Source organism: Carassius auratus, chromosome 34, assembly GCF_003368295.1.
Source record: "Carassius auratus strain Wakin chromosome 34, ASM336829v1, whole genome shotgun sequence".
Taxonomy (NCBI): domain Eukaryota; kingdom Metazoa; phylum Chordata; class Actinopteri; order Cypriniformes; family Cyprinidae; genus Carassius; species Carassius auratus.
Window position 1 is genome coordinate 14,037,139 of NC_039276.1, and position 27,898 is coordinate 14,065,036.

General features: G+C 36.1%; 1 protein-coding gene across 4 annotated transcripts in view; it reads right to left on the minus strand.

Moving 5' to 3' along the window:
* LOC113053263 (leucine-rich repeat and calponin homology domain-containing protein 1-like) overlaps nt 1–25,869 on the minus strand; it is a 39,049-nt gene extending 13,180 nt beyond the window's left edge. Inside the window, exons 1-13 of one of the 4 annotated variants that reach the window (XR_003277205.1) lie at nt 25,447–25,867; nt 12,605–12,749; nt 9,939–10,065; nt 9,423–9,528; nt 7,202–7,338; nt 6,988–7,118; nt 5,566–5,653; nt 4,672–4,777; nt 3,939–4,024; nt 2,262–2,329; nt 2,041–2,103; nt 1,620–1,697; nt 1,452–1,488 (exon numbers count right to left, since the gene is read on the minus strand). Coding sequence is in view for 3 of the 4 variants with exons in the window: in XM_026218138.1 (XP_026073923.1) it covers nt 1,452–1,488; nt 1,620–1,697; nt 2,041–2,103; nt 2,262–2,329; nt 3,939–4,024; nt 4,672–4,777; nt 5,566–5,653; nt 6,988–7,118; nt 7,202–7,338; nt 9,423–9,528; nt 9,939–10,065; nt 12,605–12,749; nt 25,447–25,675 (1,401 nt within the window). In the remaining variant the exon portion in view is untranslated. Of the gene's footprint in view, nt 1–1,451; nt 1,489–1,619; nt 1,698–2,040; nt 2,104–2,261; nt 2,330–3,938; nt 4,025–4,671; nt 4,778–5,565; nt 5,654–6,987; nt 7,119–7,201; nt 7,339–9,422; nt 9,529–9,938; nt 10,066–12,604; nt 12,750–25,446 lie in introns of all 4 variants that reach the window. The other 3 variants (XM_026218138.1, XM_026218139.1, XM_026218136.1) reach the window with 3 other exon arrangements.
* Nucleotides 25,870–27,898: the final 2,029 nt, after the last annotated feature.

The following is a 27,898-nucleotide window of genomic DNA, read 5'->3' on the forward strand; positions in this document are numbered from 1 at the left end:
GACACTAACCACAGCACACATCACGCTGGTAAAAACAGCCCTGGAGTTAAACTAGATGGACCTATAACACACAAGCTGCAAGGCTAACCAGAACTACAGTGTGGCTACAGTCAATTACGGTTTTAACAACTTTAATAAAAGGAAATGCTTTCTTATCAGCCAAATAATCACATCACAACACAGCAAAGACATCTAATAGTACATACACAAACGACAACACAAAAAACTACCACAACAGATCACTACACATCCAATGTATAACATACACTACCAATCAAAAGTTTGGGTCCATAGGATATGGTTTTTTTTTAAGGAATTAATACTTTTATTCAGTTAGTTTTTCAGTTTATTTTCAACATTGATGATAAGAAGAAATGTTTTTGAGCACCAAATCAGCATATTAGAATCATTTCTGAAGGATCATGTGAAACTGAAGACTAATGTAACATTTTGTAAGATGTAAATTCTACTTTGCCATCAGCGAAATAATTGAAATCGGTGTAAAGGCAATTTAGAGAATTGTTTCAAAACAGATTATACTGTAAATGTTAGGAATGTGTTGCTGGAAATACGTTACAAAGACTGTAAACTAGTTTTTCACTATTTTTTGTTCAGGATTTTTTGGGTGGGCCTCGATGACGCATTGGAGCCACTGAGAAAGACCCCTCCCCTAACACTATAATAACTATCAATACCTTAACTCAGTCGCAAGTTAAGGCTGGAATATAATACACAACTTTTAAAATACGAAGAGGTTTTAAAACTCTATAGGCATCTTACATTTACCGACTTGTATAAACTGGGCATTATACACTAAACGGATCACACACTACTAGACTTTAAAGTCGTTCCGTAGAACGTGCGCCTCGTTGTTAGGAGACGCATGACAAAATAAAACAATATACGGACTGTACAACGGACTTAATAATCAATATATTACAATAAAAAGAGGGATTTTAAATTGTAATAATATTTCACAATATTACTGTTTTTACCATATTTTTATCAAATTAATGCAGCCTTGGTGATTTTTAAAAACGTATCAACCCCAAACTTTTGTAGTGTAAGTACTTCACAACAAACAGTGCATGTAATCAGAGAGGCTACTGAGAGTGAAGAACTTCATCACTTTCTTTAATTTTAAGCAGTTTAGGCGAAAGGAATGGATTTTTGCGACTACTCTTGAATGAATGAAAAACTAGCACCTTTTTAAATGATAAACTTCATGTAAAAAATGATGTCACATAACTGACATCACACAAGCAGTCTAAAAGGCGTGAGAAAGTCTGAGAAACTGGTCTACCCTTCAACAATAGCCCACTGATCTCAGAGGAACACTAGAGAAACACCGCACTATAAAGAAGGAAATCAACAGGATGCTTAGAGGAACCAGCAAGGTCCTTTTGTACATGTGTCAGATGTTAATTTAGACACATGTATCTGTGGTTTACCTTAGGCGTTGCCTGACAATCGACACTCTCTTGGCCACTACAGGAAGACAAAAACAAGAATGGGGTGTTGGTGAAAACCTTAACATGCAAAGCAGCATTTGAGTGTATTAGTATTACTACTATTTTGTATTAACTGTAAAACATTTAAGCTGTGAGGTTGTAACTTACTTGAGCGAATCATCTACTGTAACCATTTCCACAGGGTAGAGCTTAATACTGGAGAGATCAGCAGAGTTCATGTTAACCCTATATATATATACACACACAAAACAAGTCAAATCAGTTTAATTTGCATAGTACTTTTCACAACAAGCATTGTTTCAAAGCGGCTTTACAGAAAACCCTTATGTTAATGTTTAATATTATATTTAGTAGGTCTGGACAATAATATAGTTTAAATTTTGTGATGACACAGCATTAACATTGGCTTGCGTTAAAGAACAGCACATGCAAATCATTTGTTTTTATCTCTATGTTGTGGTAGGCCACATGTTACGGATTGTTAGCAATGCTGAATAACCAACTCAAAGAAATGCATCTAATATTAGCAGTGATTTGCAAGTTGTCAAAGGAGGAAAACAACAGATACCTGTTAGGATCCTGTAGCATCTCCACAGCTTCCTTTAGCTGATTAATCATATTGACCTTTGATCTGTTGGACCCAGTAGCATGGTATATATGAATATATATGGTTTAACTAGTGACCAAATTCAGAGAATGCAAAAGTCAGTGAGAAAAGATAGAAACAGAGATACACAGACAAAACAACAGAAAGAAAAGTACTTGATAAATATCCTTATATAAACATACGTTTGTTCTGAAACCCAGTTGGTGTCTTCCTCTATCCTGAGGGGCTCATCGAAGTCAACACCTCGACCCTTCAAACACACACACACACACACACACACACATCAACATGCAAAATCTGTCAAGTGACTACAGCCTAGAGGCCTAATTGGTTAGAATTAAAAATCAGATACACCACCGCCAGTTGGAGAGGATGACGCACACGCAGATGGGAATACACGCACCCCCTTTATACGCACAATGTCCCTCTAGACGTGGATTACTTCACTAGGGAACTGCTAATGCACAAATAAACACTGTCTGCGCCAATCCAATGATGCAATGAGACGCTATCAGATAAACTAACAGTTACTGGAACATGAAGCCCTGTGCCAAGAGAGACAGATGAAAAATATGACAAGAAAAGAATGGAATGAAGGGAATAGGGTACTTAAAGACAGGAAAGAGAGGACCACTGTACTGAACAAAAATGATAATATAAAATACCCCAGCTGGAGCTCTACTAGAACTAGAACATTACAATTATAATGAGAAACTGTCAACATTACAGTATGAAGAAACAAACAAACAAACAAATAAATAAATATAACAAAAAAAGATCAAACCAGTTTCAAGCCAGATCTGCCCACAATATTCTTTAAAATGCGATGATTTCTGTCTAACCTTTCAGAACAAGAAAATCCCTTTATGAATGTTAAGTTTCACATGAATTATTTAAGATTAGATAAAATGTGACCCTGCAGCACAAAACCTGACAAAAACACAAAAAGGTCTTAAGTCACTAATTTAAGTCAGTAATTTTTGATTAGTGATATGCATTGCTAAGAACTCATTTGGCCAATTTCAAAGGCGATTTTCTCAGTATTTAGATTTTTTTGCACCCTCAGATTGCAGATTTTTCAAATAGTTGTATCTCAACCAAATATTGTCCTATTCTATTAAACCATACATCAATGGGAAGCATATTTATTCAGCTTTCAGATCTGCATCAATCTTAATTTCGAAAAACTGTTCATGGTCCAGGGTCACAAATAAGAATTAAATGAAGCTAAATAAAAACAAAATGGAATTCAACAACTATGCTTGGTCTCTGAAGAACAAAGATTCCCCCAGTCCTGAAAAACCTGGATATATGAAACAGTTTAATTTAATGTGACCTTCTGGAAAAGTAAAAAATTATTAAAATATTTATAGAACTCCATGAGCACGTTCATACAATTTACAAATACACATATTTAATATGCCAAGCTCTAAAATATTTTATATATATATTTTTAAATATTTTTCCTTATCCATTAAGTCACAACCAACTGGAAAAGTCACAATCTACGACTGATTCTCACAATTTAAGCAAAAAATGTTGCACTGAGTTGGCACCCAAAAATCTGCTGGTCTTAAAACAGAAACTGCTAACATCAGAGTTCAGGGCAGGATGATGTGCTCAGCTAGTTTAGTTTTCAAAACAACAACAACAACTTAATCTGGCTTCTGCACAGCACCGCTTAAAGTGGCAAAAGGATAACAGTATAATGAAAGAGAGGAAGAAAGCAAGACTGGAAAATCTGCTTAAAACTGATCGAAACTAGTCTGGGCAGTGTGAAACCTCCTGATCCTTAAATTCCAGCTTTCAATACAAACACACTTCTGACAGACCATGAAAAGAAGCAGTCTCACACTCACTTTGATGTAGTTGACAAACGGTGAGCTGAGGGTAGAGTCTCGATAGCCCAGATGGTCCTTGAGAGATTCTGATGAACTTCTGTCTGCTACCAGATACAACCACACACATAAACATAAACTCAATTATTATACTGACTAAAATATGTTTTCACTGACACTAAATGTAAATAAAAGCAGATTAGAATGACCTAATGACTAACGTAAGTGCCTAACTTTAATGCAATGTCTGACATTATGCCATAACTTCTGTAAATAAAACTTAATTTGAACCCTGGAACTTTCCTCTAAATGAAAAACAAACAGAAACCTAAAGAAGTTAAAATGCTGACGTGTTCTTTGCACACATTTACACGTTCATTCATCCATGCAGACACACAGTTGATGTGTCCAGTAAATCTTGTTGAAAGCTTAAAGACTAAAGGACCCTCCCAATCAGCTTAGCAGTCACACACTCTTTTGCAGAACACACACAAACAGTTTTCCTTTCTTCCTGCAAAGTTCTCGGTTCTCATCTCCTCCTCCCTTAATTCACCTTATGTGCTGACACTGACTTCCCAGCCAGTATCCACACTTCCTGTCCGGGACCCTCCCCCGGGCTTAACCTGGGTCTCAAACACACCGTCTACAGTATCACTGTTATGTTGTGTCAGCCCAGTAAGAGGATGTTTTTCTTCACAGGCTTTTAATATCCTGTCCACACATGTGAGGGCGTGTTTGTGCGTGTGAGCAGCACCTGTCAGAGCGCTGATGTGTTCACTGGAGTCGTCTTTGCTCAAGCCCTCCTCCTCTGTGATGTTGGTCATGGGCACATTCAAGCTGAGACTGTCTTCATCTGATGGCTGGAACACACAAACTCACAATCTAAAACATCACCTAAACAAGCACTAAAAAATACACTAGACACTGTTGAGAAGCAACCCTTAGGCTTTATATTATTAGTATTTATTATTATATAAATAAAATCCTGTGGCTCAAGTGGTAGAGCATTGCCTTAACTGCGCAAGGTTGTGGGTTCGATTCCCAGGGAACACATTAGGTAAAAACTGTTAGCCTGAATGCACTGTAAGTCACTTTGGATAAAAGCATCTGCTAAATGCACAAATTAATATTTTTTTTTAATTTAATTTAAATTTAATATCTTCAGTGTTGTTGTGTCTTTACTAAGCACATAACAATACATTTCCAATGTGAAGTAATTTATCTGTTCACACAGAAAGTCGATGTGCTCTGCAAAACGCCGCAATAGCAGCCAATCAGAGTTATTTGATGTTTAACACAGCTATTTTTTATGGGATTTTGGACCAATACAAATTCACTATGGGCGGAGCTTCCCAGCATAACACTACAGAGACACCAAACCACTGATATACTGTGCTTTCCCGATGTTAAGACGTAACAGAAACACTGTATGCCACTGTAGATTATAACTGCCAGATAGCAGCAACAAGACCTTTGTCCCCAAAGTATATGATCTCAGTTCTGCTAGAGTTTTATTGCAGCTCAGCCATAAGCAAACTAACACAATAACATGTGTCTTTAATAGTGGCAGTGCTATAAATTTGCAACACTGATGAAAACACATAGCAGATACTCAGACAGACACTTACACTCACACACACAGACTGACCTCTGTAGCAGAAAGGCGTTTGTCTCCGTTGTCACTGCCCACCCCAGAGTCACTGTCAAGTTTCTTGTGCTGATCGATGTCCTCAATGCTGAGACAAAAGAAGAAGGGGTTAGAAGTTAACAAGCGTCGTGCAGGACAGAAAGAAAGAGAGAAGCCGCCTATGTCTCTCAGATGAGAAAGGGAAAGAAATCTTTCAGTCTCTCTCGCTCCCTCTGAAGTCTATTAAAAGGATTCTCCTGAGAGAAGGATGATAATGACAGCCAACACACATACACACGCGACCTGGATTTGTTTTAGATTCCAAATTGTATTCTACATTCAGATCTTTTTATACACCCATTTAGAGGTGCACGACTTGGTTAAAAAATATATATGTTGATTACTTTGACAAATATTCATATTATGTAAAGATTAAATATAGAAGACCGAAAGAATAAAAGGACACTGGTTTTGACAGTAATTCAAATCTCTTTTCAGTCCACTTCTCACTTTTATAAAATATAACTATTAACATTTATATTAGGGCCGGGACTTTAACGCGTTAATTGAGATTAATTAATTACACAAAAAATAACGCGTTAACTAAGATTAATTAATTACAGAAAAAAAATTCCCGTATTTTTAATAACTTATTTTTGCACCGCGGAACGTTTCTCACTGGATGAGTTTCGGCGGGACCGATTATACTGAAGCACCAACTAGCGTTCGCAAACTTCGCATATCACCGCCGCACATTGAGCCTCAAGGATCACCTAAACGCAAAACATATAGCAGCTAGCGTGGACTTTACATTTTATGTTGAACTATGTATTATTTTGTTGGTGCAACAGTTTATGTTGAACTCTTTATTGTTTTGGCCAAGGTTATTGAGAGTTGGACTTAGTATGTTATGGCCTCTGAAGCAACAGAGAGATGTTTTCTAATAGTCAGTGTTTCCAATGTTCTGAATGTAATTGACAGTATTGTGTTTTACTTAAAAAAAAAAAAAAAAAAAAACCTTTACAGAAGGTTCCAGCACCTATAAGCTACCTGAATTTCTGAAATGTACTATTTCTAAATTGTTTCTAAATATGCTATTGATACACAGTCTGCTAGACTTGGTTGAACAAAAAGAAACTTATGTATTCAGTCATTATTCAATGGTATACTATAAATCCATGTGAAAAAAAAATACTTCTCACTGTTCTCAGGTCAAATATTTATATGCGATTAATTTAGATTAATTAATTACAAAGCCTCTAATTAATTAGATTAATTTTTTTAATCGAGTCCCGGCCCTAATTTATATATATATATATATATATATATATATATATATATATTTTACACCTTTTAGCAATTTAAATTCACCATATCACGATTTCATGAATTCTACTGAATTCAATCTACTTGATATACTCCTTTATAATCATGAGGACTGACCTCCCATTCGTGGGTCGTGTCAAGCTGAGGCGGTCTGAGACAGGAAGGTACATGGCATCGGCCATCTTGTCACTTCGGCATGCCTCCATGGCGAGGTATTTAAATATATGAATCATGCCCTTCATGCAGATCTGAAAGCAGTGAAAATAATGTCAATTATAATGGCAATTGTGAGAGAACTGAAGAATGAATTGCGTGAGTGTGTGTGTGTTACCTGCGCAGGAGGACTCTGAAGTGGATTGTTCTCCAGCTGTAGTGATTGGAGCTGGGCCATTTTTCGATAGCAGACAGGAATAGTAGAAACCTTATTACAGGAGAAATCAAACTTGACCAGGGGTAAATCTGCCAAATCTGAAACACACATACAGAGAATTATTAAGTCACATTAGAAGTTAATATATTTTGCAATAAGGGGGCAGAGGGGACTGCCAAAATGTAAAAAAAAAACAACAACAACAGGGAAACAATAAAACATGCACACGACAGCTCTTGAAATGCTAATAGGAGACATTCAGCATTTGGAAGGTCGATACTCAAAATCTTACATCAGTCTACCTCATCTTAAATCCAGAAAAACATATCAGCTACAAAAAAAAAAATAAATAAATAAATAAATATACATATATATATATATATATACATATACATATATATACATATACATATATATATATATATATATATATATATATATATATATATATATATATATATATATATATATATATAATAAAATTAAGTAAAATAAAATTCAATAAATTAATAAATAAATAAATTAATTAATTAGTTAATAAATTAATTAATTAATTAATTAATTATTATTTCAAATATGGTACTTGCTGGTATTTATACATGTTTTTTACTGGTCCTGGTGACTAAAACACAGCAATTAATAAATTTTAAAAAACCAAATTATCAGCTGATCTCTCAGGCAATCTATATTAATGCTTTAGCTCCATGAGGTCATTTTGGCACAGTGTGCTTGAAGAGACCACTACAAATCCTATTTTTATTTATAATCTGCCAGCATAATTTAGCTGAATATTAGCTGAGCTGCAAAATCTCGGTTACAGAATGTTTCAGATAATGCTTGGCTCACACAATCATTTCAGCACTATCAACACTAAACACTTTCTCACTGTTATCTAAAGAAACACTCACACTTACTGTTCTCGGCAGTCAGCTTTTACTCAGAACAACTTACAAGAGTGTTGTGTCAATGTTAGTTTATATGTTTATACAAGTACAACATGAGGTTGAGGGTTTTTTGGCTTTGTTCAAATATGTAGTGAATGTTGTTCCAAAATGATTGCTCACTGAATTACACAGATGAAGGAAGGATGAAGTGGCCTGACTGAGCAATAGAGTTTGATACTACTTATTCGCTTGTTAAGTCTGACGTCACGTAGCAGCGCTTCCGTGTCCAAACGCTCTATCAGTTACCACGAGAAAACAACAAAAGGTGCTAATATAAACTCACAATGTGATAGAATACTAGCGAAAAAAGTTATAATCTTAACCTTTAACTCCATACTGAAGTCCCAGATAGCCAGAAAATGAAAATATAAATATAAAAAATATATATATATTTTTTAAAAATTATTTGTGTTTGGGAAGCTGTGAGCACGGAGACTGTAGTGTATACCGTAAGTTTGAAAGCGTTTAGCTTAAATGATTAATATGAATAAACAGTGCTCATAAACGGCTGCTGAGGTAGCATTCTCAAGTGAAGCAAGTTGAGGCTTGGACCTGGAAGCAGCGCTTCTTACGTCATCACTTAACAACCGAATAGCAAAAGGATTAGATGTTCAGTTTCTTGAATTTTGATAGTGCTCAATGGGTGCCATAACAGCTATCTGCATTAATTAAAAGGATAGTTCTAACAACTACTACACCTAATGTCATTCCAAACATGTATAACTTACTTTCATCTTCCAAACACAAATGAAGATATTTTTTTTATTGAAAAATGAGGTTTCTGTGTCTCCACCAAAACTCCCATGCATTAAAAACTACAAAAATACACGGTAAAAGTAATCCATATGAAGTGAAAACAAACCTCATTGTTTCTTGTGGAAGTTCAAACATGCTTGCGTGACAAGCAAGGACAAAGCTTACTGGTGGACAGTTTTCATTAAAAGTGTCTTCATTTGTGTTTCAAAGATGGATGAACTCTTATGGGTTTAAAATGACATGAGAGAAAATGACAGAGAGGACCCGAATAAGAAGGTTGGTGGAGCAGGGGTCAAACAAAGGCTAGATTTCCTGTAGCTCTGGAGCAACAGGAGGAAGTTTTTATTGGTAATGTGATGAGTAGTTATAAAGGTGAAGTTGTCAGAGAAACTGAAACCATTCTGCAGAGATAAGGAGGATGTAGAAAGGATACAAACACACACATTCACACACACACACACACACACTGATTGCAGACTCACCCTCTGGCAGGACACAGAGAAGGTTTCGGTGCACATTGAGTTCCCTCAGAGCTCTGAGTTGGCCAATGTGACGTGGAAGAGCTGTGATTTCATTACAGCTTACATCCTGATGGGAAAAAAAGATAGAGGAAGAGTTTAGAGTTACATATTTACCTTCTTCTCAAACACAAGCTTCTGCAAAAACCTTTCATTACACTCACTCTAACTAAGTGCCTGTTGTACTATATTATATGAGATCCCAACTGGCATCAACCTAGAAAACCTGCTCTGTGTATGTTCTATCTATGGTTACAAAACAGAGCAGGAGAAAAAAGACAGGGAGAAGAACTACAAGGAAAAAAAAAAAAAACACTGGAAAGATAGAAATGCAGTATATTCACTACAAGCAGATATGAGCCAAATTGAGAATTGAGGGTGAGTCAGCGTGGCAATATAGTCATAAAACACAGAGCAAATATCACAAACATCTCTTTTATACGCAGACATCAGAGGTACAGCACACATGCTCACACTTACCAGCTCCATGAGATTGGTGAGCTGGCCAATGCTTTCTGGAAGTGCGTTGAGTTTGTTATTGCTGGCGTTGAGCACTCGCAGAGGAAGACCACACACACACGCTGGCAGCACCGACAGCTGGTTCCGGCTACAGAACCACGACATTCAAACAAAACATGTTACAGCATCTTCCTTCATGCTACTCAAGCAGAATCATTCATCTGGAAAACTTCAATCACAGCATTCATTTATTTGATTTAATAAGTGGGGAAAATGTAGGAAACAAAATATAATTTGAACCTAGAAATAAAAAGGTTTTAGGATTGTGGGGGGCACAATAAACATCAAATATGTTAAATAAATAAGAAAATATATCTTATTTCTTAAATTCATGATCATTTTTCTTTTCTATAAATTTGTGACTTGTTTTTCTCTTTTAATGCATCTGTGCTGTAACCGATGTGATATTTTGCTTTGTCCTTTATGAGGGACATTTGTCTGACATTTCTGTACTGTACATGTACTGTACTTTCTCTTTGTTTGTAACTCATGGGGGTTGAAGTGCATTTAATTATCTAAATGATTGCAATTTCCAACTTTTAGTTATATCAATAAAATACATAACAAGAAAATATACAAAATAAAAACAAAGCATTATCACACGTACGCGTATTTGTATTTTTGTATATATATATATATATATATATATATAAAATTACAAGAATGAACTTGTTACACAACAGTTCAACTGTGGCACTGAAGAGAGGAGAATGTGCATTATTAACTCATAAAAGACTGATATTCAAATATAAATAAAACATCATTCTGTTTTTCTTGGTCATGTGTGTGCCGTAGCCTTCCTGTAACACTTCATCATTTCCGTCTGTATGATAATAAACAGGAAAAAGACTGACTTCACGGAACTGTTCATGAGTTCAAGGGAAGTAATAGCTAGACACACTTTGCCTGTTATGACTAGAGGATGAAAGACAAATATACAGTTGTTCAACTCTGTGCATGTGTGTGCAGAACTAGAGGAAAAACATGTTTTTTTTGTTTTCTTTTGGCGATTCCATATTCTTGTGATCTTTCATGCATTTTTCATGATCTCACTTGTTTTTTCTGCTTGATTTTCCATCTCCAGTTTATGTTCACTCTTCTCAACCGTTAAGAGTTTAGTGCTTCATTAGCTTCTTACAAAACAAATTCCATCGCTAATGAACACAGTGTGAATATCAGGCCTTCTGCAGGAGACATTTGGCTGGAGAGAGAAAACCAGAGGGAGAGTCTGTGTGTGTGGGGGTCTATTTACATTTAACAGAAGCAGGAAGGACAACCAGAGGGAAAAGTATGTTTATTTGGTTCACTTCACTGTTGTATGTTATGTAGTGCACTTTGATTTTACTCTTTGGGCTGTATATGTATCTAAAACCTAATTATAACAATACCATTCAGGTATTTTAATGACCATAAATATTTAACCACACATCTTTAGAAACAACCTAAAGACCACATTTCAAATGAAGTCCATTTGAAAAATATAATTCAAAAAACATATTCAAATAAAATATTTTAATACCACATTAGGTTTGGTCCGCTGATGCACAAACATGCAATCATATATGTTATGTTTGGAAAAGAATACTAGCATAATAATAACAGTACCGTTCACAACTTTGGGGAAAGTAATTTATTTTTATTTTTTTCTGGAAGAAGTATCTTATGCTAATCAAAGAAGCATTTATTTGATTAAAATATTTGATTATTATCAATGTTTAAAACAGTTGTGCTGCTTGATATTTTTCAGAATTCTTCAATAAATAAAAAGGTCAAGATAGAACAGCATTTATTTGGACTACAAATATTTTTTTAGTATTACACATGTAAGTTTTCACTTTTGATGAGTTTAATTCATATCTTAAAAAAAGCATATTGACTGATTTTTTTTTTTAACTGTTCTATACCACATAACTTGTGACACACAACTTTTGTGTTTAATTAAAATTTTTTATTTTGTATTAAGCTTAATTGTGAGAGTGGTGTTAAACTTTTTTTTACATTTTCACCTTGGTAATATATGTGGTTATTTAGCATTTTTTAATCGAATATGTGAAACGTGTTCATTTTTGTTAGTTTTGTCAGGGAGATTGTAAACATTGCAGAGGTTTAATCACAGTTCATTTATCAAACTGGAAATCAAAGTTCAAATTAATCATACAGTTCTGAGTTAAGAAAACAGAGACATAACACAATGTCATTTATGTATGTATGTGTATGTGTTAAGGTTGGAATAGCTACACTACATGACTTTTAAAATCTGAAATTATTTTTAAAACACTAGGCATCATACACTTAGCGACTTTGTAAAAAGTGACAAAGGGAAAGCGACCATCATACACTACACGACTAAGGATCATACACTGCCCAACTTTAAAGTGGTTCCAGCAACAAAAAAAATCATGCAGAAAGGTGCACCTGAAAATACTAAACTGAAAATATCAAACAACTGGATGGAGTCTGTGACCAGCATACTATACACTTTATGATTTTCTATGGAATCTGTCAACTCAAATCTGTAGTCTGGCTCGGACATTCTGCAACTAGCGTCAACTTCTCCTGACTGTAAATCAGCAGAAAATCAGGGCAAACATCGTGTTGTGTATTCCAGGCTTTAGTGTGACGCTCACCTGATGTTTAAGCAGGTCAGGGATTGAAGGCTGATGATGGAATCAGGAATGCTTCTGATGCAGTTGTGATAAAGGTTCAGCGTTTCCAGGGAGACCAGATGACACACCTCTGACGGGATGTCAATCAAGCGATTCTTTGACAGATCTAAGAGAGAAAGAGTTCAGTTAACACGAATGCTTTAAAAAAGAAGCTAGAGCCTTTATTTTGCAACCAGCATGACTTTATGTTACACTCAATGCCACATTTGTTGTTGTAGTACCACAGCTAGACACAGGGAGGTGCATTCACAAGTGCATATAACAATGATGAGAACATTAGCAAAAACATCTGTGAGTGTGTGAAGGAGGGGATCCCAAGGTTAGGTTCCCTTCCTGAACACATACACACACACACCTCATTTCAAAAGCCATAATTGGTAGTGCCCAAACGCATTTAGTATTTCACATGCTTAAAAGTGAGGTCATTGTTTAAATGATGACATTTAACAAATGTGCAAGGGTTTACCGACCAGATTGTTTCATCAACGTGAACAATGTTTTGCTAATGTTTCAGGCCATGTTTTTATAGTAATATTTATGATACTCTGTAGCAGTTGACTTTACTGTGAGAGTATGTGACTAAACTTACTACTTGCTCACTGTACACATTATGACAACTGTACCACACTGACCTATACCCCCTTGTCACTACGCATCAGTGTTTTCCATGGAAACCATACACACAGCCCTGTGAGAGACTGTATGAGTGCTAATAGCACAGGACAGTCCCAAAGACACACACACACATACACACAAAACAATTGTTTTCATGCATTAGACAAGCTTGCAAAGAACCAGGCACCCATAATACTCTACAGTATACATGCATTCAAAATAAATACATCCAGTTTACTGAGACAAGACCTAGATATTTAGTCCTACAAACCATTAACCCTAATAAGTTCAAAGGTTCAAAAAACATAATACCCAAACCATAAATCACTAAGAAAAAGCAGAAATAACAACGGGAGATCTCTAACTTTGAAACTCTGAACCAGAGATGCAATGATGATCAAATTCTGTCTGATTCTGATAAGATGATAATTATTATTGCACAAAATCATGTTATTATGACAATATACGTTTACTTTTTTAAAGCACAACAAAAATGTATTAAAACATTGATTTAAAAATGCATTATTATAAAGTGCTTTTTCAAAGACGCTACTTATGTGTGTTAAAAAACATATAAAAATGTGTACTCTCTTCAAGTATTATTTCATTAATATTATTATTATTATTTATTTTTTTATTTTACTTTTAGGATACAATACAATTAGCACACTTCTTTTTACAAAGACCTAACTCTATACTACAATGAATTTATAACATTATACCGTAAAGCATAAAAATATTTTTTTATATATATATATATATATATATATATATATATATATATATATAATAATAATTTATAATATAAATATTATATTATTAACTAAATTTATAATCACCAATGTAACAAAAAAAGACATACATGCAACGCGGTCACAGATGCATCATGTATGCATAATCTATACTCTAATATATAGAGTAATGTTGACTAGATTCTGAATTATCTTATGTCAGGATGTGTGGATACTGACAGATCACAAAGGTCAAAAAATATTTGGCCAATCAAAGATGTGCATGTGTTAGCAATTTCATTTCAAGTGCTGTTAAAACAGAAAAAGCTCTTCACCTCAAAACCTGAGTAAACATGCCAGATAACCTAGATGTGTCTTCAGTATGTCTGAATGAACAGCTCATGTGATGGGCAACCACCAGTGCATATTAATATTAAACAGAGTATTACTTTCATATAAGGAACATATGAATGGACAGCTTATAAAGTTATGTGTGCTATCACACTGCACCGTTGGCTCACCCCAGTCTCAGCTATATGGGGAAAGATCAAAACACAAAGGGATGAATAATTATTTAAGAAACGGGTCTTTAGGCCCGTAGACAAAGTCTACAGCTTGTACAAATATGATCAACAAAACAAAATGATGTTGGTAAATTGTCATCACGTAAGATTGTTTTACTGAACGACATTATATTAAACACACATACTGCAGGCAATAGTGTCCCACCAATATGAACAAAGTCAGCTACAGCCAAGAAATAGAGAGACAGCAGATAAAACACAGACCCGGAAACTCAAGAAAACATGCCCGCATGATGTGCTGCAGGACGGAGGCTGAATAAAAACTCTTCTGATCCCTGATCTTTTTTCTAGTGTAGACTCCTGATGATCTTAATCGTACAGACGTCGCTATAACGTCTCTCGTCTTGCTGAGCTGTAACAGCGGTCTGTGTTGAGGCTGTTTGTTCTGTTCAGAGCACACAATGGGCATCGAGATGGCACAGATGGCATGGATTATCAGACAAGCCCCTGATGAAAAGCACGCACACACATACATCCCTAAGAACTGTAGGTTTAAGGACAAAATGCTTGTAGATAAGGGATGTAACGTTTAACCGCGAGTTATATGTGACGATTCAAATTGGTTGAGATGCTAAACAAATCGCGATACATGTAAGGGTAGGAGCTTTTATAAATGAACGTCTGAGGGGAACTTACCGTCTTCAGAAAAGTTTAGGTGGTATTTTTTCTTTTCATCTTGCCCCTGAATAATGCATATTAAAGTTCATAAGTGCAGCACTGCTTCGTTTACAGCACAAACCAAGGAAACACTTTAAGCGCCACCTACTGGCAGAGAGTGAATCTGTGTCTCATTTAGTTTGTCTGCTGTTTTATGCAGATATATTTATGATTAGTTTCTCAAAACTGAAATCAAACCATTCTGTTTTTGCTTCAAAATGATTAGTTTCTCAAAACTGAAATCAAACCATTCTGTTTTTGCTTCAAAATTCCGAAAGTATACAATCTAATTTCAATTAAAGGGGGGGGTGAAATGCTATTTCATGCATACTGAATTTTTTACATTGTTAAAGAGTTGGATTCCCATGCTAAACATGGACAAAGTTTCAAAAATTAAGTTGTACGTTTGAAGGAGTATTTTTGTTCCAAAAAAACCTCTTCCGGTTTGTCACAAGTTTCGGAAAGTTATTTTCGAGTATGGCTCTGTGTGACGTTAGATGGAGCGGAATTTCCTTATATGGGTCCTGAGTGCGCGCTCTTCTGCCGGAAGAGCGTGCGCTCCCATATAGCAGAGCAGAGAGGCTGAGCACAGCCTGATCAGAGCGAGAGCGTCGCGAAAAGTCACAAAAGAAGTGTGTTTTTGGTTGCCAGGGCAAGACAACCCTGCACAGATTACCAAAAGAGAAACAGCATTAAAGGACCAGTGGATGGAGTTTATTTTTACAGAGCATCAACGGGAGTTGTGCAAGTGTTTTTGTTTGTTCCCTGTAAACAACATGCGATGTTGTCATCAAACTGCACTTTCCACATGTACAGCTTAAAAAAAAAAAAAAAAAAAAAAGACGACATAAAGTGGAACTTAATCATTTTCCAAAACCGCTAAGCAAATATATACAGTTTCAGTACATACCACATAGCATACCGCCTTTGCTGATGCTGCTCTTGTTAAATTTCAGCCTCTGGATCTGTTTCACAGCTTCCACATGCTCTCAACGCAAAAGCCTACTGGCGCTCGTGATTCTTTAGCTCCGCCCACACGTGACGCCTCTAGGCGCTCGTGTTTTTCCAGGAAAAATCGGTACAGACTATTTTCTCTTATGAATATAATAAAACTAAAGACTTTTTGGAGTTATGAAGGATGCAGTACTACTCTATAGGTACTCAAGATTAACAGGATATTGAGTGAAAACGAGCATTTCACCCCCCCTTTAAAAACCACTCATGTTGCGCGTATGCAGCATCTTTGTTTGGATCATGATTAAAATAGAGTGGCTGCCACTAATTTTAAATGGAAATAAAACAGAAAAAGTTTTTTTTGTTTATATGAAGAGATTTATTTAATTTGGGTTACTTATTTATTTGATTTGGGGCACGCTTTAAAATGTAAATTTAGTGTTGTTATTTACATTTACATTCTATTAAAATTTTGCAGATGCTTTTATCCAAAGCCACTTACAAATGAGGACAACAGAAGCAATTAAAATCAACAAAAGATCAATAATATGCAAGTGCAATTTTAGCATATTATTATAGTGTTATATTTCAATTTCACAAAGAAAGAGCATTTCGTCCAAGAAATATTAAAAGGACACATTTAATTCTTAATTTGTCTTAAATATAATTTTGTGTAAAAAACATACACACAAAAAACTGTGTATTGAATCATAAATTGAATTGAATCGAATTGTGAGTTGATTGAATTGTTACATCCCTATTATAGACACATGAGAGAGAGAAGAGGAGAGAAGGATAGAAGAGATTTGAAGTTGAATGTGAGGTCTGACAACACATGGGCTGTCAAGGGAGCAAACTCGTGAAATGATAAAATGTTAATTTAACAACCAAAATCAGTTTTTTACCTTAAAATGTACTGATAACCTCCATAATAATACAGGTGGTAAAACAGAAGGCCACATGATGAATCTGAGTTATCGTAAGTGTTCTGTCTTGTGGATATAGTGCAATATAAACAGTATAGCAGAATGAAGAGCCGCAAAAGGACAGCAGAATTTGATACACAGACACACACACACTTCTGACTGGGTGAGTGAAGTTTTCATTAAGTTAATTACATCTCTCATTCCTTTATTTGAGCTCTAATTGTTCATTCTTCCACTCAAACACTCTTGTCCTCTCTTTACAGTGTCTCTGAAGTGGGAAAAGGCCAGAAACACAGTCTGTCATTATGTTGCACTGGGTGCGGCCTCATCTCGTGGCTTATAGCTGGAATAATCAGCTGAGTATGTGTGTGTGTGTGTGTGTGTGTGTGTGTGTGTGTATGTGTGTGTGTGTGCGCGTACTTATTTACAGTAAAACAGATGGTTCTGATTTAGATATATACCAAGTGTGAAAAAACAGTTAAATGCACATGCAAGTGGAGTGCTGCATTTGTGCTCGTGTTTCTGCCACTCAGCATTCCTCTGTGTGTCCACTCGCAGTGTGATGCTGAGTGCGTAATTGTGCTCTTTGAGTTTTGTTGGATAAGCAAACTGTTTCTCTCTGACAGACAGTGGCACACTGATTCACACCGGACGAGAGGAGTGTGTGTTTGTCCATCAATGCTTAAATTTGAGTTTTTGACCTGCGGGTAATCCAGAATGGAAATCACAGCACTGCTTTCATTTTGATAATCATGGATTTAGAGAGAAAATCTCTGTTAATCTGAATTAATTAATAATAATAATAATAATAATAATAATAATAATAATAAAAACGGGTGAATCTAATTAAATATTAACAATTTTACCAAATATTTGTGAGCCATATGTATTTTTAGGTTTACTGGTGATTTCAGAAAGGTTAACAAACAAAAATGTCTGATTTCATTTGCTTTACGACAACCTATTCTTTTTTTTTCAAATGCTGTGCGTCTGACAGGCTAATCGACTTCTTAGCATCATGCTAACATAACATTTTATTGGAAACAATTGTGAGTCTCATGGCAGAGCGCTGCTGGTGAGCCACATTTGCTCTGATAGTGATTTAACTTGTTTATAATTCTTTACGATGCATTTAGAAATGTTTAATTTCTGTTTGATTTGTTTCAGTCACATTTTGGTTTGTTTCGATTTGCTCATACAATTAAAAAAACATTATATGATGGAGACAAAATTGCAACTGCTGAGAAAATTTAAAACTGATTTGTGCGTGTTAAAATTGTATTTTGGGTTAGGAATGAAATTGCATAATTGTCTATTATTATAGTCATTGATTTCTAATGTATGAATGTATATGTTACATCCAGAAATTATATAAGCAAATGTATAGCAAGGCCATAATAACATATTCCAAGATCAAAAAATGGTCCATTAATAACATATTCTTATACTACAAGCATATCACCTTCACCTTCATCAATACACAAACACACTGACCCTCTTTTTGGTGTCTGGGTGGAGCTCATGTCTCAGAATGCATGTAGGGCAGATGAATCTGGGTAATATTACAGTCTCAAGGACACAAACAGCTGGTGTCTGTGCATAGTTCTTTATATTACAATGGATCACTGATCAGAAGGTCACCATTTACCATGCAAATACAATGTGGATCTTACAAGATATATATTTACTGTACCTACACACCTGTACCGGGGTGTCTCCAGTTTTTTTATTATTATTTTTTTTATATCAAATTCTTTAAGACCTGCACAAATGACGGACATATTGATGTTAAGCTCACATCGTGATCCCAACCCTACTGTACAGACCAGAATTTAAACAACTTTACAGTTCAAACTCAGGTTTTGGAAAAAAAAGAAATAGAAAAGAAAATGTATAAAATGATAAAGCTCACATTTTAAACTTTGATTATATGATTATATGTGACATGATACAGTATGTGTGATCTAAACATAATAAGTTGTGCTTATTAAAATGGCAAATTCATCGGAAAGGCGATGGATTTGCAAGTTATATAAGGTAAATAATGTCAAAATTCATAAACAGTAGAAAATTAGCAATTAGCATTCACTTGGCATAAATCTGTGATATTCATTGATTGCAAACTGCTCTGAAACCATGAGTCTGTAGCACGCACACAAGCACCATGCAATCATGCAGCGCTCACATTAATTCAATAAAATCATTGCTTTTTGAAGTTTCATATTCAATCACATTATGCCATATCATGGTTCCTGTTTTTCTGTGCCCCAATTTAAGATGCCTTGAAATGATTATTATGACTTTTCTTATACAATTTAAGATATTTTAAGACTTTTTATGGCTTTAAATTTGATAAAAACTGAATTTAAGACTTTTTGAGACTTTAATGACCCTCAGGGACCCCATGTTAAAATGTTAAGCAAGCTTGTATTAAGACATTCATAATGTGTAAAAAAAAAACAAAAAAAAAAAAAAAAAACACACTATTTCAAATAAATGCTGTTCTTTTGAACTTCCTATTCTTCAAAGAATCCTGAAAATAATGCATCTCTTTTTCCACAAAAATATTAAGCAGCACCACTGTTTCCAAGATTGATAATGATCTCTTTCAATAATAATAAACATTAAACTCAGCTTTGCCATTACATAAAATACATTTTAACATGCAGTATGTTAAACTAGAAACATGGTTATTTTAAATTATAATAATATTTCACAGTATTACTGCTTGTAATGCGTTTTTTATTTTTAAAAATACAGCATAAAAATCTTACCAACTCAAAATTTGAAACCAGAAGTGTATGCAGTTCTAGGTGGTAGGAAGTTATTTACTGGCTCAGTTTAAGGGCCGTTACATAGTCAACGCGAGAAACGCGAGCAAGCAACGTGAGCGACGCGCTCCCTTTCATAGTCTAAACAGTGGACGCAAGCGTCACGGGCGATGCGTGTATGCAATACACCGCTCACGCAACAGGGGGTAGTAGAGTCGGGTGATATTAGTAGAGTCGGGTCGCGTGATATTCAGATCACAATGGCAACTGAAGAGGAGTTTATTCTGTTGCTGATGAACTATCGTATAAATGTGGGTGAATACGTATAAGTTTGCATAATTTTTCCTCTTCGCCCGCCATTGTATTCAAACCTTCTTCTTCTTTAAACACAATATAATTGAATTAATGTACAATACTTGTAATGTCGCCCCCACCGACAACGCATAGTATTGCGTGCATCGGCGCATCACGTATCAAAAACTAGGACGACACATTTGGCGGCCGAAGCGTAACGATGCGTAGCCTCGGGGATGCGTATGCGTACAGATGCGTTGACTATGAAACGGCCCTAAACATTAAAAGAGCAATGTATTACACTGATATACTTCATTTCATTTGTATATCTTTCTAACTGTATACCAGCATAAAACACACAGGTTTGTTCTGTAAGACAGAGACAGGATGTTGTCTCCTCCTTGGTTCATTGTATGATAACATGTGCAGAAAAGGCCATTTCCTCCTGGAGAAACATGGGAAACACACACACACACACACATTTACACACCACTTCCCAAACACATGAAAACCTGTTTGGGCATTGCCTGCCTAATCTCACAAAACTTTATTTGGACTTTTAATTGATCCTAAAATGCATTATAACTAAGAAGTATATGGAGAATCTAGACACATTTGTAGCAATTACTCACGCAGGTTGATAAAGATGCACACAAAGGGGCATTTCATGACTTGACCTGCACTTCAGTCACTTCCAATAGAGCTACAGGACAGCCTAGTATACCAGATTATCAATTATCTATTAATTTAGATATTATAGTACCATGCAATATTTTTTTTAAGAAGAAACCAATCCGACTGACATTTGAGGCTTGATAAAAAAAGCAATGAAAGTTTTTCAGTTTTTCAGCTTGTTTATTTTCATATAAAACTATGCCATGCAGTTGTTTCAATTGTGCTTTTTGTCATAATCGTGCAGCCCTAGTACCAATGCAAGTGCAAATTAATTTATAAACAATAGAGGTCTAATGAAGGCCAATACATTTGATATCTGTCCCTTTCCTGCTATACTTTTCCGAGAATACGTGTTTCCCAACAGTTCGTTTAAGGACTGTCACACAGCACCAGATTTTACAGCAATCGAAGCCATTCAGAATCGTCATGCAATGCTGTGACACTCTTACAAACCCACAGAAACAAGGCGTAGGTTGGAAATCCCTTCAAGGTTACTGAGCCAAAACCCTTCAGGACACAGATGCCCCCATTAAGTCACACACACACATACCAGTACTTTTTATTGAAAGAAACTAATTATGTTAATCCATTCTAATTCTGTATGTTTTTTTATAAAAAATAAAACAAGTGAGGGGAAAAAAGAAATAATACCTTTTGTAACAAATTAGATTCTTATATGTAATAATGTTAATGTAACATTAAAATAAACAGCAACATAAATGCATTTCTTATATCTTCCTGGCCTTGTTTTCAGGTTCTGTCAGTGAATGCCTGGGCTTGGTTGTTTCCATGGTGCATTAGCAAACACTCTGAAAGGTGTTGATGTGATGCATCTTTAATGCATAATGTTTATCCAAAGTAGTGTTGCCCAGCGATAACACGCACTCCTACACATACCCAGTATTTGGATGTTGGAGTATTTGTGTGTACATGTGTGTGGGTGTTATCCCATAATTCTTTTAACCACGCATTAAATACCCCTGCATCCACCCACCCAAGCAATGAAAACATAAAGGAATAAAGTTGGACATTAGATTATTTGCAAGAATGCCAAAAGACTACTTAACACTCAACGGTCCTATTAGCAGTTGTCGCACTGAAATTAAACCCCGAACATCCACAAAAACAAAACTTGGCTCAGGGAGCTTATCATGGAGGATTTGTGCTTGCATGCCCATATTTATGAAAACGCTATCATGTGGATGAGGGTTTGTGTCGTGAGCAGTGTGTGTGTACAATTTGTGTTTTTATGTGTGTCCTAATTCAAAGACTGGAAACCAAACTGTGTACATTGTGTAACACGTTTTGTGTGCATGGCGTGTGAGCTCATGTGCAACGTGCTTGTGTGGGTTGACAGCAGACAGAAGTAGGAGGTGAGAGAGAGGATACTTCATCATTACATGATCATCTCGCATCTATGTCAGAGTTGAGCACAGGTCACAAGTAATACATGCGAGTGTAAGCATGTGAAGTGTGTGTGGATCACACATACTGCATGGCTCTAAAAACCGCATGACTTTACTGTCACTTATGGTCAATTTACTGCACCCTTACTGTATAAAATAATACATTTCTTCCAAAAATCATACAAATATTACAGATCCCAAACTTTTCGGGGGGTTTACAATGCTGTTTCATGTATTCAGAGTTGTTCACAGTGTTAAAGAGACGGATTCTCATGCTAAACGTTAGCCTGACTACGTCAGACTTCCTACTTCCGCTCAATTTCATTTCGCTTCTGTACTCAGTCAGATACAGCGTCAGAGCTTTCTGTTTGCCACCGGTCTGGAAACAGCCGGGCCAATCAACGAACAGAGGGCGGGCTGAGAGCCGTGAAGTAGATGCGTAGATTAACTTCGCATAATCTGAAAAAGCCGTTTACAGCCATGTTCACTCCGGTATTTCGCTCGCATCATCATGTGTTTACAACAGGTTTACAGTGGAAGTTCAATCATAGATTTGAGTTCGATGCATGATGTCTGTGCTTCGATGCTGCTGTACAGGCGCATAACACACGTCATAACTAAATGTATCTGATTTGCTTACGGTAACCAATGATTTTAAACTTCAGACAAGCGCCCCCTAGCGAGAGAGAAAACACTTCTCTATTATGCCATTCCAGACTCTGTCTACGAAGCAAAGTGAAGTAGCAGAGTCTGGTATTACCAGGCTAGCTAAACGTGGCAAAAGTTTAAAAAAATAATTTAGAAGAATGACAGAGAATTTCTGTGCTGAAAGTCTTACTTCCGGGTTGGTACAAGTTTCAGCTGTTTTTTTTTTTTTTTTTTTTTTTGATCCAAAAGTTACAGGTACCACAACATTATAAAGTACATTATGACAATGGATATTTATTTTGAGATTTGCTGAATATTATGTTTATTATGGTGTTATTAAATTATTAGCGTTCTAAAGATGAACTTAAGAATAGGGAAAATGAAAATGCACAATTAAACATACTACCACACAGAACTGTGTCATTAAAGCAGCTATTAAACTTGGAGCTTTCACTTCCAGTTGTGTTGGAACTTGGAATTTTAAAGAAATTCCTGAAAATCAAAAACTCCCTAGTTCCCTAGTAAAGTTTTGCTACATGTGAGATATTTCTGCTAATTATGACTCTTTATTATAACAGTGTTGATGTATATGGTAATTACATCCTTGAAGCAAAAAAGGACAGAGCTCAAGGCCATGAAAAATACACTACAGACTGGGTTTATTAGCATTGAAAAATACCTAACACCAGCTGTGAAACTCTGTTACATTTTCTTCCTGTGAAAATGGTAAAGTGCGCAACAAAGACAGTGTGTTTGTGAGGACAACATGTCCCAGCTTGAAATATCAAGTTGGTTTAAAAAAAAAAAAGACACTGACAACTTCTGAGGAACCCAAGGCTACTGTAGGGAGAAATATGAGCTGAAATAAGCTGTGGAACAGGCACAGAACACCTGAACAAGTCGTAAACAACTCCTACTGAAGTCTCAAGTCTTCTTAAGGCCCTATGAATTATATTTAAAATAACCATAATGCTGACAATGCGGAGATGAGAACATATATCTTGTGGTAACTTTATTCATGGCAAGGATGACTTCATCTGTGTCAGCTGTGACACCATGAACAGCTAAAATAGTTAATCTTTAGTCACTTAATAACACTTACGTTCCAAATATCACATTGGACTGGATATGTGATTTTCTGCATTAAAGTACTTCAGAAGACCATTTAAGAATTCTAGGAATTTGCAATTTCCATGGTCTGCCCTTTCCTGTTTCCTTTTTTAGCTGCTCTCCTGGCTCTGAGCTGAGGGGAGTGCGGAGGAATTCACGGGGAACGGAAGCAGATCTACCGCCAACTGAACATTTCCCAACTGTCATCTTGGCTTTTCCCGCAGCCGTTCATTTTGACGACTACTGGACCGAATCTTTTCAGTGAGTGAATCATTCTTGTTCATTACCATCCACACTGAATCGTTAACCGTTTCTTTTGAAACATGTGGACTGCAAGTCCACCAAAATGTCACTCAAGAAAAGTCTGTCATTTTCACAGGAGGGTGCAGTTAAGACCTATCGATTAAAAATCAAGGACAAAAATTAAACAAAAACGATCTCTTCCTCTGGAAAGCATCTGCTGTGTACAAACATCAGACAGATGTTGGTAAGATGTCAGTTATATATAAATTCTAAATCATACACATCTTAAAGACATTTTCTAAATGTCTGTTTGACATCTGATATAGGAAATGTCCTATAGACGTATTGCAGAAGAGCAAACACTTCTTGCAGATGTCATATAGACATCTCTGTGATGTACATGTGCTATCAGGGTCACTGGTGAATGTACAGAAAAATATACTGAATTAGTCATTTTGACTCACTGTGAGATCCCTACCACTACTGACGTCACACGCCTCGCAGAAATACACGTCTCAAGTTGTCATTATCATAACAAGCAGTGCACATAAAAGCAGCAAATCATTCTATGCAGGGTTTAATTGCAGATCCCATGATCATCAGCCCTCAGAGTTCTGGTTTCAAGACATAACCCACAAGTGCATTCGTTTTCATTTCATAGGCATTGGTGTGTTCTGTTGATCTCCAAAGATGGAAATGAAATCCCCTGTCAGAAGTGTAAGGGGATTTCCAGTACTCAGTATGTGGACAAGCTTCTCACATAGGAAGTCTTATATGGACAGTCCCGCGCTAAAATAACAGTATCCACTAACGTTACTTTCGTCCCACTCATCCTCGAAGCTCCGTGCTGGGAGTTTGTAATGCTTCTGGACACAACTGAAGTAGCCCACATCTCTTTATCCCGCCCCAGGACAATGTCCCGTCTGCAATAGCCTAACATGTAGTGTAACATTCATGGAAATGCTGACGCAGATGTTTCATCTGCTTTCTGTTGAGTTAGAGGTCTACAGTAAAAGTTTTAAAAAGCCTAAACATATTTAAGTGGTCAAAACACGAGAAAACACGTTTTAAGCAGCACTGCCGTTTGAAACTCTTCCAAGCGCAATCCGACCGATCAGGTGCGCGCACGCGCACGTACACACAAACAACGTGCTAAACATAAACACAGAATCACTTCACTTTAACGTACCTGCTTCAACCGTATCCGTTAGGTCATAATTAGATGCTGTCCGAGGGAATTCTTTCAGTTTTCTTGTGCTGAGGTACAGGAATCCGGAGCTCGCCGCATCCTCCAGAGCTCTCTCCAAGCCCCGGTTGAAAGGCAGGTTCGTGCTGGAGCCCAGTCCGCTCAGGTTCGTCTGTACTGCGGCAGACGGCAGCTGGGAATGAGGACGGGGCTCCGGTCCCAGCGTCGCCATGTTTGCCCCGTCGGGAAAAAAAGCTTGTCGAAAGGCTTTGTGATCAGTATATCCCAAAGAAAATATGCTGGTCTCAATAGCGGTGGCTGAATTTCCTCCTAGTGCGCTATCTGACTGTCCATAACGCGTCTGCGTCTGCGCATATTATTTTATGAACCTGAGCTCGTGCCAATAACGGGTCTTGAGGCCTTTACCGTGGCGCCATCTGCTGTACGATCACAGCAAAAGTGAACAGATGGTGATGTTATACAGAATGTTGTTAGGAAAGTTTACTGAATGGATAACCTTATCAAATATTAAACTCTCAAACCTCGGGAATTCACGGTTGTTATACGAAATGGTATTATGCACACGCATGCTTTCTGTTTATTATCATAATTATTTTTTAAGTAGTAATTAGAAAAAAAAATATTATGTCTGAAAGTAAATAGACAGTAACACAAGAGTAAAATAGAAAGATATTATATAATAAAATATAATTTTATCATACAGAACACAACTTATAAGCCTATGTGTGCTGTGCTACAATAGATTTCAAACTAAGTTTTAGATTCCAGACTAAATTTTAATCACAAATGTTACTCCTAGGCCTACATTTAAATTAATTAACGTTTATATGAATTGGACAGATTTGAAGAGACCAATGCCATTCTGAAAGTGTTTGTACCATTCTGAACATTCTAAAATTATTTGTTAAAAATAATAATTGATTATGATCAAGGTTTAAAATATGTGTCTGACTTTGTGTAATTACAGTAAGTGTGTGTAATGACTTCAATTACTTTTAGATTGGTCATATAAGCAAGCAAGTTAGACACCGTGAAAGTCAAAGGGGTTCAGTGTTGTTTTGGATGTAAGAAAGCAATACAGGTTTAGAATAACAAGTATATGATAATTTCTGGTTGAAATATTACTTTAAGGGATTTGTCGTTTCTCTCAGCGACTGTACTTAGGATGATGGTCAAAAAAATAAAAATTAACTAGACTGTTCTGTCCTCTCTCATCCCTCAGACTAACACAGGTAATAGCTCTAGCTTTGTTAGCTGGTTAGTGAATTTTAAGTTAAATGATAATCACTTTGACGGCACTGATGATGATGATGATGATGATGATGATGATGGCATTGATGAAAGTGGAATGAACACTTGCAAATATAATTTCCCAGTCTCTGAATGGGATTCAGGCTTGTTCGAGCCTGAGGAAGAGTACCATCTACCCCGGAGCAGCCCTTTCATATCCCGCAAGAGAAAGAGACACAAAGAGACAGAGAAACAGTCTGGTCAGTCTTTGACACCTCCAATATGGGAACTATCTATCTCTCCAACTGTTAAATCCAACTATTCAAGTCCGCATAGACTGGCAGAGTTCAGTTGCTCAGAATAAGAGAGAAACATTGATCACTGTGATTCACCCAAAGGCTCTTCAGCTATTCCGCTAACATCTACAGGTGCCCGGCAAACTCTCATGGATTCACACCAGTATCACAAAAAACAGGATAACCAAAACGAGGGCCAAAGGCTTGGCAAAGTATTTGTGAACTGTCTGCTATCATAGGCAGCCATCATATATGGAGGAGACGCTGTTTTTTTATACCCATAACATCTGAGTGTTATTCTTAATATTGTAAATTGGTCCATGATCTTGTACATGTATTTAACTGCATCTATAATATTCATGTCCTTGTAAGTTACTTTTTTCAAGTGGACTTAAATAAATTGTTAAAATGTTCACTGCTGTGTGTGTGCACTTTGGATGGGTTAAATGCAGAGCACGAATTCCGAGTATGGGTCACTATACTTGGTTGTATGTCACATTACTTGCATTTTCACTTTCACTTTCATGCCTTAACATTTGAGATTCCCTGTCAACATTATTCTTAAAATTCTACTACTGATGTCAACTAACAAACTGAAGTTTGTTAACCCTAAAAAAATCTATGTTTACATACTGTGTCTATGGATTCAAATCTTTTAAATTATTTTATTAAAGGGGTATATTATGGTTTTTAACTTTTGGAATTTTGGTCAGTGTGTAGTGTGTATTTTTGAAAAAAAAAAAAAAATAAAAAGATCTACTAAGTTACAAATCTCAAAGTCCACTCCAAAGGGAGATATTGTTCATGTACTTTTTACACTGATTTAATCTTAAATTAAAATTACTTAAAAGAAATGACAACTAAAAGTTGTATTGGTAACATATGTAAAGATGAATGAATAACTGATT